The sequence below is a fragment of the Dunckerocampus dactyliophorus genome, chromosome 4 (genome assembly GCF_027744805.1).
Source record: "Dunckerocampus dactyliophorus isolate RoL2022-P2 chromosome 4, RoL_Ddac_1.1, whole genome shotgun sequence".
Classification (NCBI taxonomy): domain Eukaryota; kingdom Metazoa; phylum Chordata; class Actinopteri; order Syngnathiformes; family Syngnathidae; genus Dunckerocampus; species Dunckerocampus dactyliophorus.
Genome location: NC_072822.1, coordinates 711,748 through 726,532, shown reverse-complemented (window position 1 = coordinate 726,532; position 14,785 = coordinate 711,748). Strand labels below are relative to the sequence as shown.

Below are 14,785 nucleotides of genomic sequence, written 5' to 3'. Positions count from 1 at the left end.
TCATATTTTATGTTTTCTGTGGGGTCAATGATGTGTGTACAGCGCTGCATTGTGCGACAGTGCGGCTGCAGTTCCACTCCCATCCAGCAGAGGTCTGCCTCCGGCAGAGCGCTTCCTTCCTACCTGACTTCCGCTTTTAAAACTAAAATGGTGGCGCCAAAGCTTGACAACAAAGCGGCAATTTACGTCCCGAGCGAAGGACAAGAAACTTTTCAGACATTTCTCCTGTTCGGCGACGGTTTAACGTCATCAACGTGCGGACTTTAAGGTTGAAGACTTTCTTCTCGTCCAAATGTCGACATGTCTCCGAAAAGTGAGCAACTTCTCATCGTTTTGTCCATCCTGGAAGGTGAGCGTCAGCAGTCACTCGATAGTAAGGAAAACACTTAATGAACAATGACTTTACTTTTGTAGCCGTATTGTTGCTTTTAGTGGAAAACTGCGACTTAATAATACTCGCAACGCGAAAAAAAACTTTACCGCTCTTTTAAAGAAACTACAGTTAATCCATCCATTTTCTATACCGCTTCAACTAAATGTTATTTCATCTTGTTCACCATAAAGTCACACTCAAAAGCTCAACTAGTTGTTTGTGGCGTCAATGAAATCAATTTATCTGCGCTTTTTAAGGAAGCTGATTGATTTTCAGCATGTTACGTGACTACGGTGGCCGACGGGGGGCGCAGCAACGACCAAACACAAACAACAGTTGATCCAAAACTAAAAGCAACCGCAAAGGGAGCTGCTTTCCAATTAGAAATGCTGCAGATGCATAAACTCTACAAAATCCAAACAATAAAGAAAGCTGCTGCAAATGAGAAATGCTCGCCATGCTACCCAGGGCGCCAGACATTCATTAGAACTTGAACGTGATGCCCATGAGAACGTTGGTGTCACGAAAAGGTACGTTTTTATTGACGTCTTTCTTACAGTCGTAAAAATTGCCTGCTGTAAAATATGATATCTCACGTCTCAACAGACAAATGTCCCTCAGGTCTGACACTCCTTGGAGCTTGACTAACTTTCTGGTGGCCTGGCTAGCTTCTTGGTTGAGTGGGTAACTTTTTGGTGGCATGACTAACTTTGTGGTACCCAGGCTAACTTCCTGGTAGCCTGGCTAACTTCCTTTTTGTTCTGTGAACTTGCAGCATTTCTCTCATGCACTTCTTTTTGAGTTTTTGTTTTAGGCATTTGCATCATTTTTGCTTTGCATGTGTTTTGTGGCGTTTGTGCTTTTGGGTCGTGTGTGTGTGTGCGCGTGTGTTGTTGCGTGTTGTCGGACACACGGCAACATGACCTTTCAGTGCAAAAGATTGTGTTTTTGCAGGTCGAGACTTCCCAAAGTGCTCGCAGCTCAGCCTGGAGGTTCAGGCCAGCTTCGACGGAGAGCAGCTGACCACGGACCCGGTGGACCACCTGGACCAGCCTCAGTTCAGCACGGAGCTGGCGTGGGAGCTAGACCGCAAGATGCTGCACCAACACAGGTGTGTGAACGGACGCCATCTTCATCCTCGCCTCCTTTTCCGGTGACCACCAGAACCACAGCTTGACTGACGGATGATAACTTTTGCGTGCAGACTGCAGAGAACTCCCATCAAGCTCCATTGCTTTGCCGTGGACTCCAGCAAAGGCAGCAGGGAAAGTGTCGGCTACATCGTCCTGGACCTCAGATCTGTCCAGGAAGTCCCTCAGGTCAGCTGGCCACCGTCCTCGGAGGGGACGCTGTGGCTTTTTCTTTGAACGCTACCTGCTTTGTTCCCCCGCCAGGAGCCTCGCTGGTACCCCCTGCTGAGCAGTAAGTACACCAAGAAGAAGCCCTCGCTGCTCCTCAGCATGGTGCTGGAGAACGACGGGGGGTCCTCCCCGCTGACGTCCCCCAAGCCCAAGAAGGACCCGCCCAGACAAGGTCCGCCGTTGTCTCGTTTCTTGTTGACGTTTATTGGAGCTTCTTCTTGTTTGAAAGTCCTGCTGGTCTCCCACCAGAGCCCCCAGCAGCCCACCATGGAGACCACCCACCAGCCGCCCGGCAGCTGATGGACAAACTGGAGGTGGTTCTGGTACCGGAGAAGGGCTACCACCAGGTGGGAGCGGCTGACGCGGCGGCTGACATGTTCGTGCTGTCCGTCACCGTGGCGTTCGCCTCCAAGCTGGAACAGGTCAGCACGGCCCCCGTCCACTACGACCCCTGGTCCTTGACCTGCCCCCGCCTAAGCGTGTGTGGTGTGTGCAGCTCATCCCCAGCACGATGAAGCTGTCGGCAGAGGGCTCCAGCTTCTTCTTCTTCTACACCTTACTGGGCAACGACATCACCAGCGAGCCTTTCCAGAACCTTCTCGCCCCCGACTTCCAGCCCGAGCGCGCCTCCGTGCGCATCCGCAGCAGCGAGCGTGTCCTGCGCCGCTTCCTGTCCCAGCAGCCATCTCTACAGGTAAGTCAGGACCTCTCGCCACTAGAGTGCGCCCCCACAAGCTCACCTGCCGTGCCCTCAGATCCACCTGTGCTGCGGGACGCACTCGCTCGGGAGCGCCGACGTCCCCCTGGCCACACTGGCCGCTCTCGCCACGGATCTGGCGAGGAGGGCGGCGACGGTGGAGGGCGTGTTCGCTCTGCACCCCCCCGCCCTCATCAGACACACGCTGCCGCCTCAGCCCACCGACCTGCGGCCCAACGTCAGCGTGGCCGTGACCCTTCGCCAGGAGGACGTCCCGCCGGCGCTGCAGGTAGATGAACAGACTTTAGACTTTATTCCTGTAATATGATGAGAATAAATATTACGACTTAAAAACTAGCTTTTTTCTGTAATATTTGACCTCTATGCTGCTAAAATGACATTATTTTTCCTCATATTACACGTTTATTTTTGTAAAATTGCCAGTTTTTGTTCTCCTTAGAATACGATCTTTTGCGCTTGATACTCGCACCTTTGTTCTGGTAAAACAACTGCTGTTTTTCCCTTTTCTGCTGTAGTGGTTTTTAATGATTCATGATCTTATTAATCTTTTCATTTCATGAATGAACTTATCTTAATTATCTTCTTATTAATGATGACTTTATTGCTGTAATATTTGGATTTATTCTCCAAACGTCACGGCAACCAAATGTTCCAAAAACTCTTATTTGTTGGCTTGCTTGTCATAATCATGTGACTTTTGATCAAAGTGAATATTTCAACGTGATGGTGTTATTACGTAAGATGACATGGTTATGGATCCATTGTTATGGATCATGTGATTGTCGTGAAATGACCACTTTAGTTTAGTTGAGTTCCGTTCCAAGTCTGATTCTTGTCAAATCACTGCTCATTTTTACTTTTCTTCAACTCTTTTTGTCTATAAAAACATCCGTGTGGCCCCCCTGATATAAATTCAACCTGAATCATTGACTTTGTCTTCCTGCAGCCATTGGCCAATGAAGACGCAAGTAAGACAATCCCCGCCCCTCCTCTGCCCGGTCTGGTCATGGCCCCTCCCGCCGAGGAACAAGTCGCCACTTCAACTCCCGTCCGAAACGCTCCCGGTGCGTCGCCGTCTCCTCCCCCCGCCCATCCTTCCTCATGCGTGGACAAGGAGGCGGAGCATCGGCAGGAAGCTAAAGACACGACAGCTCGTCCAGGTGCGCTCGGGGGCGGAGCTTTTTGGTTTGCATCATGAGAACGTGGAGGTAGTATCTCACGTTGTCGTGATGTTGCCACTGGCTTACCCAGCATGCCTTGCGGGCACTGGCTATGTTACCACAGATAACAGGAAGTGACAGCGGTTGGTTGTTTGTCCAGCAGACAACATGGCCACCCCTGCCCCCAGTCAACCAGAAACGGAGGGTGGGGCTCCCAAAGTGTCCATCCCCCCTTCAGCGCATCACTACTGCTTCTCCTTGGACCTGTGCAGCCTCAGCGACCTCGGCCTCTCACACCCCATCGCAGCGACACTCAGGTGAGATGTTTCACAGCTTCTCACCGTGCCCGCCCACCTTCCCTGTTCCCAGGACACGCCCTCAACTGGAGCATCTTGACCTCGCCAGGTACTTGTACCCGTTTTTCGGCAGCACGTCGCCCGTCATGACGAGCCACCCGGTGGAGCTGCACAGGAACACGAAGGTGTCGCTGCCGCACTCCTACTGTAGCTTCAACTTCGCCACCGTGCCGCAGCAGCTCCACAACACCTTCCTCAGGTAGCCACGCCCCCCACGTAGCCACACCATTAGCACTGTCAGCAAATGTTGTTCTCACACAGGGTGGCACTGGTGTTGGAGCTCTGGCACAAGGACGCCAGCAGCAGGGACCACCTGATTGGACGAGCCTCGCTCCAGCTGTCTAGCCTGCTCGCCGCAGAGAGGACCCGACACCTGGCGGACACGGGAGAGACAGGCTGGCGCCAAACCCACCAGGACCGTGTCCCCTTCTTCAGTACTCAGAGGTCAGAGGACACTCACTGCTCACCGCGTGCTTCTGCTGCCCCCCTGTGGACACCAAAACATCTGCTCCTCTTCTTTGGACACGTCCAGCCAGAAAGTGGCAGAGTTGAACTACGTGGCGACGCTGGATGACTTTGGACTGGTCAACGTCCAACACATTCCCGTGTCCCAGTCCACCAAGGTGCGTGTGTGTGCGTGTGTGCGTGCGTGCGTGCGTGTGCGTGTGTGTGTGCGTGCGTGTGTGTGTGCGTGCGTGTGCGTGCGTGCCACAGATGTGATGGAGGTTGTCTTCCTCTCAGCAGAGTGAACCTGCAGTTCCTCTACAAACATCCACGCCCCCTGTGGCAGCCCCGCCCTTGCTTCCCCCGGGCCCACGCGACACCCTGGAGTACCACAAGGCCCTCGAGCTGGAGCTGTGGAAGGAGAAGCAGGAGGACGACTTCAATGATCAGGTGATGCCAGGACTGTCATGTGACCAAGCATCCGTCACAAACGTCACGTGTTGTCGCACATGTGCATGTGGTCATGTGACACGTGTTGTCATGTGTGCAGCTGAGGAGGAAGGAGAGGATTCACATGCAAGCGCTGGCGGAGGAGTGGATGCGACGTGAGCGTGAGAGGGAAGCTTTGGTCAACAGGAAGGTCAGCTGCTGCTACCAATCATCGTGTACTGCAGTACTTCCAGTACTAGAATACCAAGTAATCAGTTACCTGTGAAGTGTTAGCTGAACCACATGTCTTTGGGAAGTCATGTGCTATACATGAAGTTGTGACGTGGAGAAGTCCTGCTCATAAAAGTATGCTGATGTAGGAGATGGAGTGCAGTCGCTTGGAGGAGCAGCTTCAGACGACCTTGGCTGATCTGGAGAAGAAGGACAAACATCTGACCGAGGCCACGCTCAAGGTGACCTCCTCCTCCTCGTCCTTCTCCTACTTCATATTTCATGCCCCACGAGCGCTGTCAGACGCTGACTGATGTCGGCTGTCAGACGCAGAGGCTGCAGCGTGACCTGCTGGCCGAGCACAACCTCAACCAGAAGGAGCTTCAGGAGAAGAGCAGGAGGTTGCAGCTGGAGTGCGACCACCGGGTGGCGCTGGAGAGAGACAAAGTCCGCCTGATGGAGGAGGAGCACACGCGCCTGCTCAAGCAGGTACGCCCACGCCTCAGACACGTCCATCAGAAGAAGAAGAAGTTGTGAGCGTGAGCGTGTCAGTTGTCAGACGCAGAGAGCCGCTACAAGCAAGTGGAGAAAGACTTCCACGTCTACAAGGAGCAGCAGAACGTCAGACCTGAAGTACGTCTGCAGTCTGAGATCAACATCCTCACCCTGGAGAAGGTAAACACCATCTTCTACTGCATCCCAAGCAGCAGCACAGGACCACCGTCTTCTTCTTCTTCTTCCTCTTCCTCTTCTTCTTGATGATGTCGTCGTCGTGTCCAAGGTGGAGCTGGAGAGGAAGTTGGAGTCCACCACCAAGTCCAAACTCCACTACAAGCAACAGTGGGGCCGCGCCCTCAAGGAGCTGGCACGCTTCAAACAAGTACTCACTCTACTACACACTATACTGTACATACGCATGTGTACTTCGTACTACGCTACTGCTTTCTAGTAGTGGGAGTGTACACTACCTAGTACACACTGTAGCGTGCACGTCATAGCATTGGTGGACACACTTTGTACTATGTAGTATGCACTATGTAGTGTCTACTCAGTAGTAGTGCATTTACTGCACACTTGCTAGTACACATTGTAGTAGGTATGCACTTCATACTACATATTGTGCACTTGATGGTACACACTTTATAGTTTGTAGTATGCACTTCATTCTGCATACTACATAGTGTGCAATAAATAATGGACACACTTTGTCGTACTTTGTTTCTTGTGTGTACTACACACTGTTCACTTGGTGGGACACACTTCGTAGTACACACTTTGCAGTATGCACTTTGTATTGTGCACTTTCTAAAATGCATTTTGTAGTACATGCTACTTACTAAGCACCTGGTAGTACACACTTGATGGTATGCAATAAATAGTACACACTCTGTAGTACTCAGATCACTGTATACATCTTGTTGTACATGCTTCATATGATGCAATTGGTAGTACACACTTCATAGTATTTAATAAAGACACACTAGTACACACTTGGTGGTGGTGTGCATGTTATGAGTACTATATACACACTTGATAGTTTGTAGTGCGCACTTGACAGTACACACTTTACACTGTACACTATGTAGTACCCACTTCATACTATCCAATATATAGTGTGTACTGAGTAGTACATGCTTCATAGTGTGCACTAGGAAGTATACACTTCATACTATCAGTCCATAGTGTACACTTCATAGTGCACACTTCATTCTATGCACTATGTAGTGTGCTCTGGGTAGTATACACTATATCGGGGGGGCCATTACGTCGATGGCGAGCTACCCGTAGATCGCCAAGGTAGTTTGGGTCGATGGCGTAAACGTCACTTTGTAGTTGTCATATGTCATCAGTCAGCTGACATTAAGCTCCCCTCCTGATTGGCGCTCGCTCCCCCGCAGCGTTTCAAGCTAACACGAAGATGCAACTTTCATCTTTATGATTGTGATGATGGATGAACTAACTCTGTGCTAAGATGTCTATATAACTAAAGTTATCTGTTCACTTGTAGCGGCTAGCTACGTAGAAAAAAAGTGTATTGTTGACTGGCTTTGCTTGGCGTCATGAACTCTACTACAGAAATCAGTGTTTTCTACACGTTGGCTTCTTAAACTATTATTTCATGATGACATTAAAAATGTGCCCATTGGTGAAACCTTTTCAATATGTTGCCTTGACTTAAGTATATATTTCTATATTTATAGTAGTAGGTAGATCTTTGGGACTTGGTCATTTTAAAAGTGGCCCCCAGGCTAAAAAAGTGTGAGCACCCCTGCTCTGGGTCTTACGCTGAAGGTGTTTTAAAGAGAAGAATGACTTTTAGTGCTTTTCCCTTTGTCCTCGTAATGGAGGACACGTCCTTGGAGTCTTTGGCGTGTTTGTTATTGCAGCAATTAGCCGGAAAGCGCTCACTAATGGGCCTCGGGGGACGCCGCTTGTGTCAACACACGTGCACGTGGAGCACGGCTCTCCTCATAGCTCCTGTACCCCCCTCCCCCAAGTTGACACCGCCGCCAGCGTCCTCGTTTGTCCCGCTCGTGACATTCTCGGAGTGTCAAGTCAAACGGACGCTTTGGCGGTGAAAGCGGAGATGTTTGTTTTATTTGATGGACGAGCGCGGCGAAGGCAGAGCGAGCGAGACAACAGAAATACGACTTGGACGTCTTTTTCTTGTTGCCTTTGGTCAGCGTGAGAATTCTTCAGTTCCCGCTGCATTTTTCTCACGGAGGTTTTCCTGTAAAAATTAAAACAAAAACAAAGTGCGACTGTCAAGCTATTAATCACTCGCTTAGGAAGCCCCGCCCACAGCTCCACCTTCTCAATACTCCCGGGTGACTGTGTGTGTGTGTGCACAGCGAGAGCAGGAAAACGCCATGACGCGTCTGAAGAAGCAGCAGGCGGAGCTGGACGCCATGAGGCTGCGTTACCTAGCAACAGAGGAGAAAGAGGCGGTCCGACAGGACAGACAGGAACTGGGGGACATCAGGAACCAAGTCAACAGGTGAGCGCTAGCGTGCTAGCGTCGTGATTTGTCGTCTTTGACGTCATCAACCTTCCTCGTCAGGTTCAAGCAGCAGCAGCAGCAGCAGGGCGACGGACCTGTGGAACCCGCCCCCATCCTGAGCGACAGCGCCGACGAGCACCTGTCCCGCCTGTTAGAGGAGCGGGACACGCTGCTGAGGACGGGCGTCTACACCCACGAGGACCGCATCATCTCCGAGCTCAACAGGCAGATCCAGGACGCCATGGCGGGCAGAACCACGGCCAATCCGCCGTGACCTGGACCAGGAAGCACTGAGCAGGACTGAAACATGATGGCTAGCTAGCGCCTCTGCTAATTATGTTAGCTAGTTTAGGAGGCGAGCGCTAGCTGCGCGATGCTAAGCTAATGTAACACCAAATGATACTTATCAAATGTTTGTGTGGTTTTAGATCATATTTCCGTAAATGTAGACTCTTACGTTGTTGGTATGCGTCTCCCTGTCACATGACTACCAACGTGTAGAAAGCAGTGTCATACAAGAGTCGGCCGCCAGGCGGTGCTGCAGCCTCACGTGAGCCTGTGCGCGTGGTGGTAGTGGTTTTGTAAAAAAAAAAATATTTTCATTGAGTCGACTAGTCTTTATTTTCAACGAGGACCTGACTTTATTCTTCCACTCATGCAAACGTGAGCATCAACACTTGTTTGCTTATCAGCTGGCCACGTGTCTTGCTGACGCGGGTAAGTCCGTAAAGGAACACGACGTGTGGATGACACCAACAGTTCACGATGACTTTTAACGTAAGTGTTGCTTTTTAGCGTCGTTAAAGCTTTTGGTTTCTTCTTTTCAAAATTGTCAGGCACAAAATGTCAACTTTGGCGTGTGAAGTGTGCTTTTTGTGGTGGAAGTGAAGCCAAAACGTTAAATAACTTTCGTCAAAGTGCTTGAACAACATAAATATTCGCTTGCTCAATCAAGCTCCGCCCCCCGAAGAGCGTGTTTGCTTTGGTCTCCGCCTCCTTTGGCTTTTTTTGGTATTGTTGAAAGTTTTCTTTGGTGGTTCAGGCTGCAAGTGGAACAATCTTTGGTTTGTTGAGAGGAGGCTCCACTGATGAAAGCTGCGTGGCCTCCACGCCACACGATGGCGCTGCTAGTTGGTTGATCGCACACTTTGGCAGAACGTCGGTCCGTTGAGCACTCGGCCAAAGAACGGCGGATAGAAAAGCCAAGAACCACGATGGCGGTGAGAAGAAAGGAAGAGGAAGCTCGTGTTTGTCATACGGCCGCCACCTTTGGCCTCACCGCTTGACGCGTACAGGAGACTCGTCGTTGTCGAGTCGTTTCTGGCCTCTTCTAGTCCACCTCGATGGACTCGCCGCCTTCACTCGCTGGTTTGCACTCGTTAGGAAGGCGCTGATGGCGACTCAGCTGCGTCGCCTGCGTGAAGCTGCGATCACAACGCTCACACCTGCACGCGCACACACACACACGCACACACACACGCACACACACACACAGCTGTCAAACTCTAACACTACATGAACGATCTATCAGGATTCTTAGTATCACTACACTGCTCACGTAGTACTACTTCATGTCACCATGTAGTACTACCTTTGTTCTTTACTCACGTAGTACTACTTCGTAATGCCTAGTAGTATTTGTGTAATGATGTAGTATTAGTTGATGTGATGAAGTACTGTAGTAGTAGTAGAGTACATAGGTGGTGTATGAAGTGTGCGTGTGTTTAGCGCTATGCTAAGCATAGCAAGGCGGGAAAAGGAGGTGTAAGTGACAGCGGTGGGAAGGTGAGGGGTCAGAGGTCATGTGATGACAAAGCTCATGAGTGAGATCAATGAGTGATTGACAGGTGTGTGTGTGTAGTCACGGTTACGTACTTGAAGGGTTTTTCTCCCGTGTGTGTGCGGATGTGGTTGTTTAGCGTGGTGGCGCCGGCGAAGGCGCGGCCGCAGTAGCCGCACTTAAAGGGGCGGTCGCTGGAATGCGTCACCACGTGGTTCCTCAACTCTGACGGCTGCGAGAAGGACAGCGAACAATGTCCACACTGGTACGGCCTGCACACACGCGCACACACAATGAAGCCACACATAGATTGCAGTCCTGTGGGAAACAAGGCAGCTGATTGGAGGAGAGATGTCCTCGTGTACAGTAAATCATAATCATAAAAGTGGAATATCCTCACTTGCAGTTTTACACACAAAAAGATGTTGAGGTGGGGGGGGGTCATTTATCAGACGGCGCTCTATAAGTTGACGCCTCAGCGGGCCGAGACGCTATTTATTAGCTGCTTTTCTATGAAGAGCGCCATCGATCGTGAATACTTTAACGTGATGAATGGGAGGATTTGATTTATTAGGGCGGGGGAGGGGAGATGAACGCCTGCTTATTGTTTATTACAGTATGGGGGGGGCACGGAATAACACACACAAAGCACCAACAGCAACGTAGCAATGCAGCTAACTAACATGCTAACATCGCTGCTAGCTAACAACAACACAAACAGCTGAGCAGAGCGTGTGCGCGCCAGCTCATCAATAAACAATCAGCGAGTGTGAACACACACGTCATCTTCCATCACTGCCGTGTTGACATCTCCATTGAATGAAGGAACATCTCCACCGGTGCCCTCATGAAGAACCATCAGAACCTCCTATCAGCTATGACAACACCCCCCCGCTCACTTCCTGTCCAACCTGGACCCCCAAGAAGTGCGACACAGATGAGAGGCTTTGGTCCAGCAGGTCCAGTCCTGCATGACTCCTAAGAGGAGTTAGTACTCAGCTGCTCTCCATAAAATAGCACTGTTGGCATCACACCCCCACCCCCACCCCCACCCCCACACACATCCAGCACACATTTTTCTTGGCCTCAGTATTTCTTTATTGACCATGTGACACGTGGCGGCCCCGCCCATCACCCTGACAACCAGAATTTCTCACTGACCACCACCCTGATTTATTACCCCCCCCCACACACACACAGAGTATACTGTATGTTCCATGTGCACGTTTCCCCTGCATGATCAAAGACAGTGTTGGTTGAGGTTAGAGTTGGGGGGAGGTGCATTGGGGTCTGTGTTAGTGGTCGTGTTAGGGTTTGGTTAGCATTATGTTGACATCATAAATTAGCGTTGGAGAGTGTGTGTGTGTGTGTGTGTGTGTGTGTGTGTGTGTGGTTCTGACCTGTCAGGGTTCTGGGGGCACACGTGCATCTGCAGCAGGATCCTTTGCGTGAAGGTCTTGAAGCATTGTCCGCACTTCCAAAGGTGCCAGTCGCTGAACTCGCTGCTGAGTTGGCTGGTGGAAGTCGGGCTGGCCAGAACTCGCTGGTTCTTGGAGCCCAGCTGGCCAAAGGAGGAATCGGAGTGGAAGGCGGATCCGGTCTTGTCCAGCATGGAGAAGGTTCTGGTGCAGGGAGACTGGGGAAAGACCATGGAGCGCACGGCCACAGAGGACGATGGCTTGCCGTTCTTGTTGAAGGCTGAGAAGCTCTCCTGCCGGGTCATGGCCTCCGCCACCGAGGCGGGAACGTTCACTGCGGAGCACAAGCACACACTTTGCTGGCTTCCTGTTCCTGTGTGTCATGTGACGTAGAAGCAAAGACAGGAAGAAGTTTCATCTCACAGTTTTCATCCTGAGCCACGCACTGCAGCGGGATGCCAAAGAAGGACGTGTAGGAGTCGTTGTACCACACCAGCAGCTCACTTCCTCGTGGGATGTCCATGCACGCACGGTAGAAGATGCTCGCCCTGACGCACGCGCACGCGCACGCGCACGCACACGCACACGCACCGTCATTGTGTGTTTGTGTAGCAAGAAGGATGATGGAAAACACGGCGACCAAGAAGGGCTTTTATTTTCCCAGCAGGGGCGGGGCCGTGCTGTAAATCAAACACACCCCGACCTCCCACAGCTAGCTGCAGGCGGGTGGTGCTACACACTCTTTCATCAGGTATGAAAAACAAACACGCCTGCTCTGCTGCCTCCCACAGGGGGCGTGACCTCTGCTGGCAACATCATCACCTTGGGAGCACAGCTAACAAACAATGGCAGATGTGCACTAAGTGTGTACCAGTGGTGACCTCAGTGTGCACTGAGTGTGCATTGAGTGTGTAAGTGTATTAAGTGTGTATTGAATGTGTAAGTGTATTAAGTTTGCATTGAGTGTGCATTGGGTGTGCATTGAGTGTCTTGAGTGTGTATTGAGTGTGTATTGAGTGTGCATTGAGTGTATTAAGTGTGCATTGAGTGTGCATTGAGTGTATTAAGTGTGCATTGGGTGTGCATTGAGTGTGTATTGAGTGTGTATTAAGTGTGTAAGTGTATTAAGTGTGCATTGGGTGTGTATTGAGTGTGTATTGAGTGTGCATTGAGTATGTATTGAGTGTGTATTGAGTGAGTATTAAGTGTGCATTGGGTGTGCACTGAGTGTTTATTGAGTGTGTATTGAGTGTGTAAGTGTGTTAAGTGTGCATTGAGTGTGCATTGGGTGTGCATTGAGTGTGCATTGAGTATGTATTGAGTGTATAAGTGTATTAAGTGTGCATTGGGTGTGCATTGGGTGTGTATTGAGTGTGCATTGAGTATGTATTGAGTGTGTATTGAGTGAGTATTAAGTGTGCATTGGATGTGCACTGAGTGTTTATTGAGTGTGTATTGAGTGTGTAAGTGTATTAAGTGTGCATTGAGTTTGTATTGAGTGTGCATTGAGTGTGCATTGAGTATGTATTGAGTGTGTATTGAGTGAGTATTAAGTGTGCATTGGGTGTGCACTGAGTGTTTATTGAGTGTGTATTGAGTGTGTAATGAGTGTGTAAGTGTATTAAGCGTGCATTGAGTGTGTACTGAGTGTGCATTGAGTATGTATTGAGTGTGTATTAAGGGTGCATTGAGTGTGTATTGAGTGTGTAAGTGTATTAAGTGTGCATTGAGTGTGTATTAAGTGTGCATTGGGTGTGCACTGAGTGTTTATTGAGTATGTATTGAGTGTGTAAGTGTATTAAGTGTGCATTGAGTGTGTATTGAGTGTGCATTGAGTATGTATTGAGTGTGCATAGAGTGTGTATTGAGTGTGTATTAAGTGTGCATTGAGTGTGTATTGAGTGTGTATTAAGTGTGCATTGGGTGTCCATTGAGTATGTATTGAGTGTGTATTAAGTGTGTAAGTGTATTAAGTGTGCATTGGGTGTGCATTGAGTGTGTATTGAGTGTGTAAGTGTATTAAGTGTGCAATGAGTGTGCATTGGGTGTGCATTGACTGTGCACTGAGTGTGTATTGAGTGTGCATTGAGTGCGCATTGAGTGTGCATTGGGTGTGCATTGAGTGTGCATTGAGTGTGCATTGGGTGTGCATTGAGTGTATTGAGTGTGTATTGAGTGTGCATTGAGTGTATTAAGTGTGCATTGAGTGTGCATTGAGTGTGCATTGGGTGTGCATTGAGTGTGTATTGCGTGTGTATTAAGTGTGCATTGGGTGTGCATTGAGTGTGCATTGAGTGTGCATTGGGTGTGCATTGAGTGTGCATTGAGTATGTATTGAGTGTGCATTGGGTGTGCATTGAGTGTGTATTGAGTGTGTATTAAGTGTGAGTGTATTAAGTGTGCATTGAGTGTGTATTGAGTATGTATTGAGTGTGTAAGTGTATTAAGTGTGCATTGGGTGTGCACTGAGTGTGTATTGAGTGTGTAAGTGTATTAAGTGTGCAATGAGTGTGCATTGGGTGTGCATTGAGTGTGTATTGAGTGTGCATTGAGTGTGCATTGGGTGTGCATTGAGTGTGCATTGAGTGTGCATTGAGTATGTATTGAGTGTGTATTGAGTGTGTATTAAGTGTGTGAGTGTATTAAGTGTGCATTGAGTGTGTATTGAGTATGTATTGAGTGTGTAAATGTATTAGGTGTGCATTGAGTGTGCATTGGGTGTGCATTGAGTGTGCATTGAGTATTTATTGAGTGTGTATTAAGTGTGCATTGAGTGTGCATTGGCTGTGTATTGAGTGTGCATTGAGTGTGCATTGGGTGTGCATTGGGTGTGCATTGAGTGTGTATTGAGTATGTATTGAGTGTGTATTAAGTGTGTATTGAGTGTGCATTAAGTGTGTATTGAGTGTGCATTAAGTGTGCATTGAGTATGTATTAAGTGTGCATTGACTGTGCATTGAGTGTGCATTGAGCATGTATTGAGTGTGTATTGAGTGTGTATTAAGTGTGCATTGAGTGTGCATTGGGTGTGCATTGAGTATGTAGAGTGTGTATTGAGTGTGTAAGTGTATTAAGTGTGCATTGAGTGTGCATTGAGTGTGTAAATGTATTAAGTGTGCATTGAGTGTGTATTGAGTGTGTATTGAGTGTGCATTGAGTGTGCATTAAATGTGTAAGTGTATTAAGTGTGTATTGAGTGTGCATTGGGTGTGCATTGAGTGTGCATTGAGTGTGCATTGAGCATGTATTGAGTGTGTATTGAGTGTGTATTAAGTGTGCATTGAGTGTGTATTGGGTGTGCATTGGGTGTGCATTGAGAATGTAGAGTGTGCATTGAGTGTGCATTGAGTGTGCATTAAATGTGTAAGTGTATTAAGTGTGTATTGAGTGTGCATTGGGTGTGCATTGAGTGTGCATTGAGTGTGCATTGAGTATGTATTAAGTGTGCATTGAGTGTGCATTGAGTGTGCATTGAGCATGTATTGAGTGTGTATTGAGTGTGTATTAAGTGTGC

At 49.1% G+C, this 14,785-nt stretch overlaps 2 protein-coding genes across 15 annotated transcripts in view; one reads left to right on the top strand and one right to left on the bottom strand.

The window, feature by feature from the left end:
- The first annotated feature begins 116 nt into the window (after positions 1-116).
- Positions 117-10,282, top strand: cep120 (centrosomal protein 120). 12 transcript variants are annotated; one of them, XM_054773539.1, is made up of 22 exons: positions 117-349; positions 631-903; positions 980-1,053; positions 1,328-1,484; positions 1,578-1,692; positions 1,768-1,906; positions 1,984-2,156; positions 2,231-2,428; positions 2,490-2,720; positions 3,399-3,612; positions 3,773-3,929; positions 4,018-4,167; positions 4,230-4,412; positions 4,501-4,591; positions 4,713-4,862; positions 4,963-5,109; positions 5,222-5,314; positions 5,406-5,561; positions 5,625-5,747; positions 5,854-5,952; positions 7,925-8,070; positions 8,134-10,282. In XM_054773539.1, exons 2-22 carry the CDS (start codon positions 815-817, stop codon positions 8,345-8,347), a joined length of 3,099 nt encoding a protein of 1,032 aa, XP_054629514.1. In that variant the 5' UTR covers positions 117-349; positions 631-814; the 3' UTR covers positions 8,348-10,282. The 12 variants fall into 12 exon arrangements, with proteins under 12 accessions (XP_054629514.1, XP_054629513.1, XP_054629516.1 ...); XM_054773538.1 differs by having other exon boundaries at positions 3,776-3,929; positions 5,400-5,561; positions 8,134-10,279; XM_054773541.1 differs by having other exon boundaries at positions 4,042-4,167; positions 5,400-5,561; positions 8,134-10,279.
- Positions 8,644-14,785, bottom strand: part of prdm6 (PR domain containing 6) — a 26,536-nt gene continuing 20,394 nt past the window's right edge. For all 3 annotated transcript variants that reach the window (XM_054773550.1, XM_054773551.1, XM_054773552.1), the window contains 4 exons: positions 11,695-11,819; positions 11,254-11,605; positions 9,949-10,125; positions 8,644-9,518 (listed from right to left, as the gene is read on the bottom strand). In XM_054773550.1, the coding sequence (XP_054629525.1) occupies positions 9,404-9,518; positions 9,949-10,125; positions 11,254-11,605; positions 11,695-11,819 (769 nt within the window). In that variant the 3' untranslated portion in view covers positions 8,644-9,403. The remainder of the gene's footprint in view (positions 9,519-9,948; positions 10,126-11,253; positions 11,606-11,694; positions 11,820-14,785) is intronic.

Bases quoted from the DNA above. Each gene is read 5' to 3' on its own strand.
- cep120 (XM_054773537.1), top strand. From the start codon at position 815: ATGAGAAATGCTCGCCATGCTACCCAGGGCGCCAGACATTCATTAGAA. The intron at 1,907-1,983 runs GTCCGCCGTTGT...GTCTCCCACCAG, and splicing joins GAAGGACCCGCCCAGACAAG to AGCCCCCAGCAGCCCACCAT. The intron at 5,748-5,853 runs GTAAACACCATC...GTCGTGTCCAAG, and splicing joins ACATCCTCACCCTGGAGAAG to GTGGAGCTGGAGAGGAAGTT.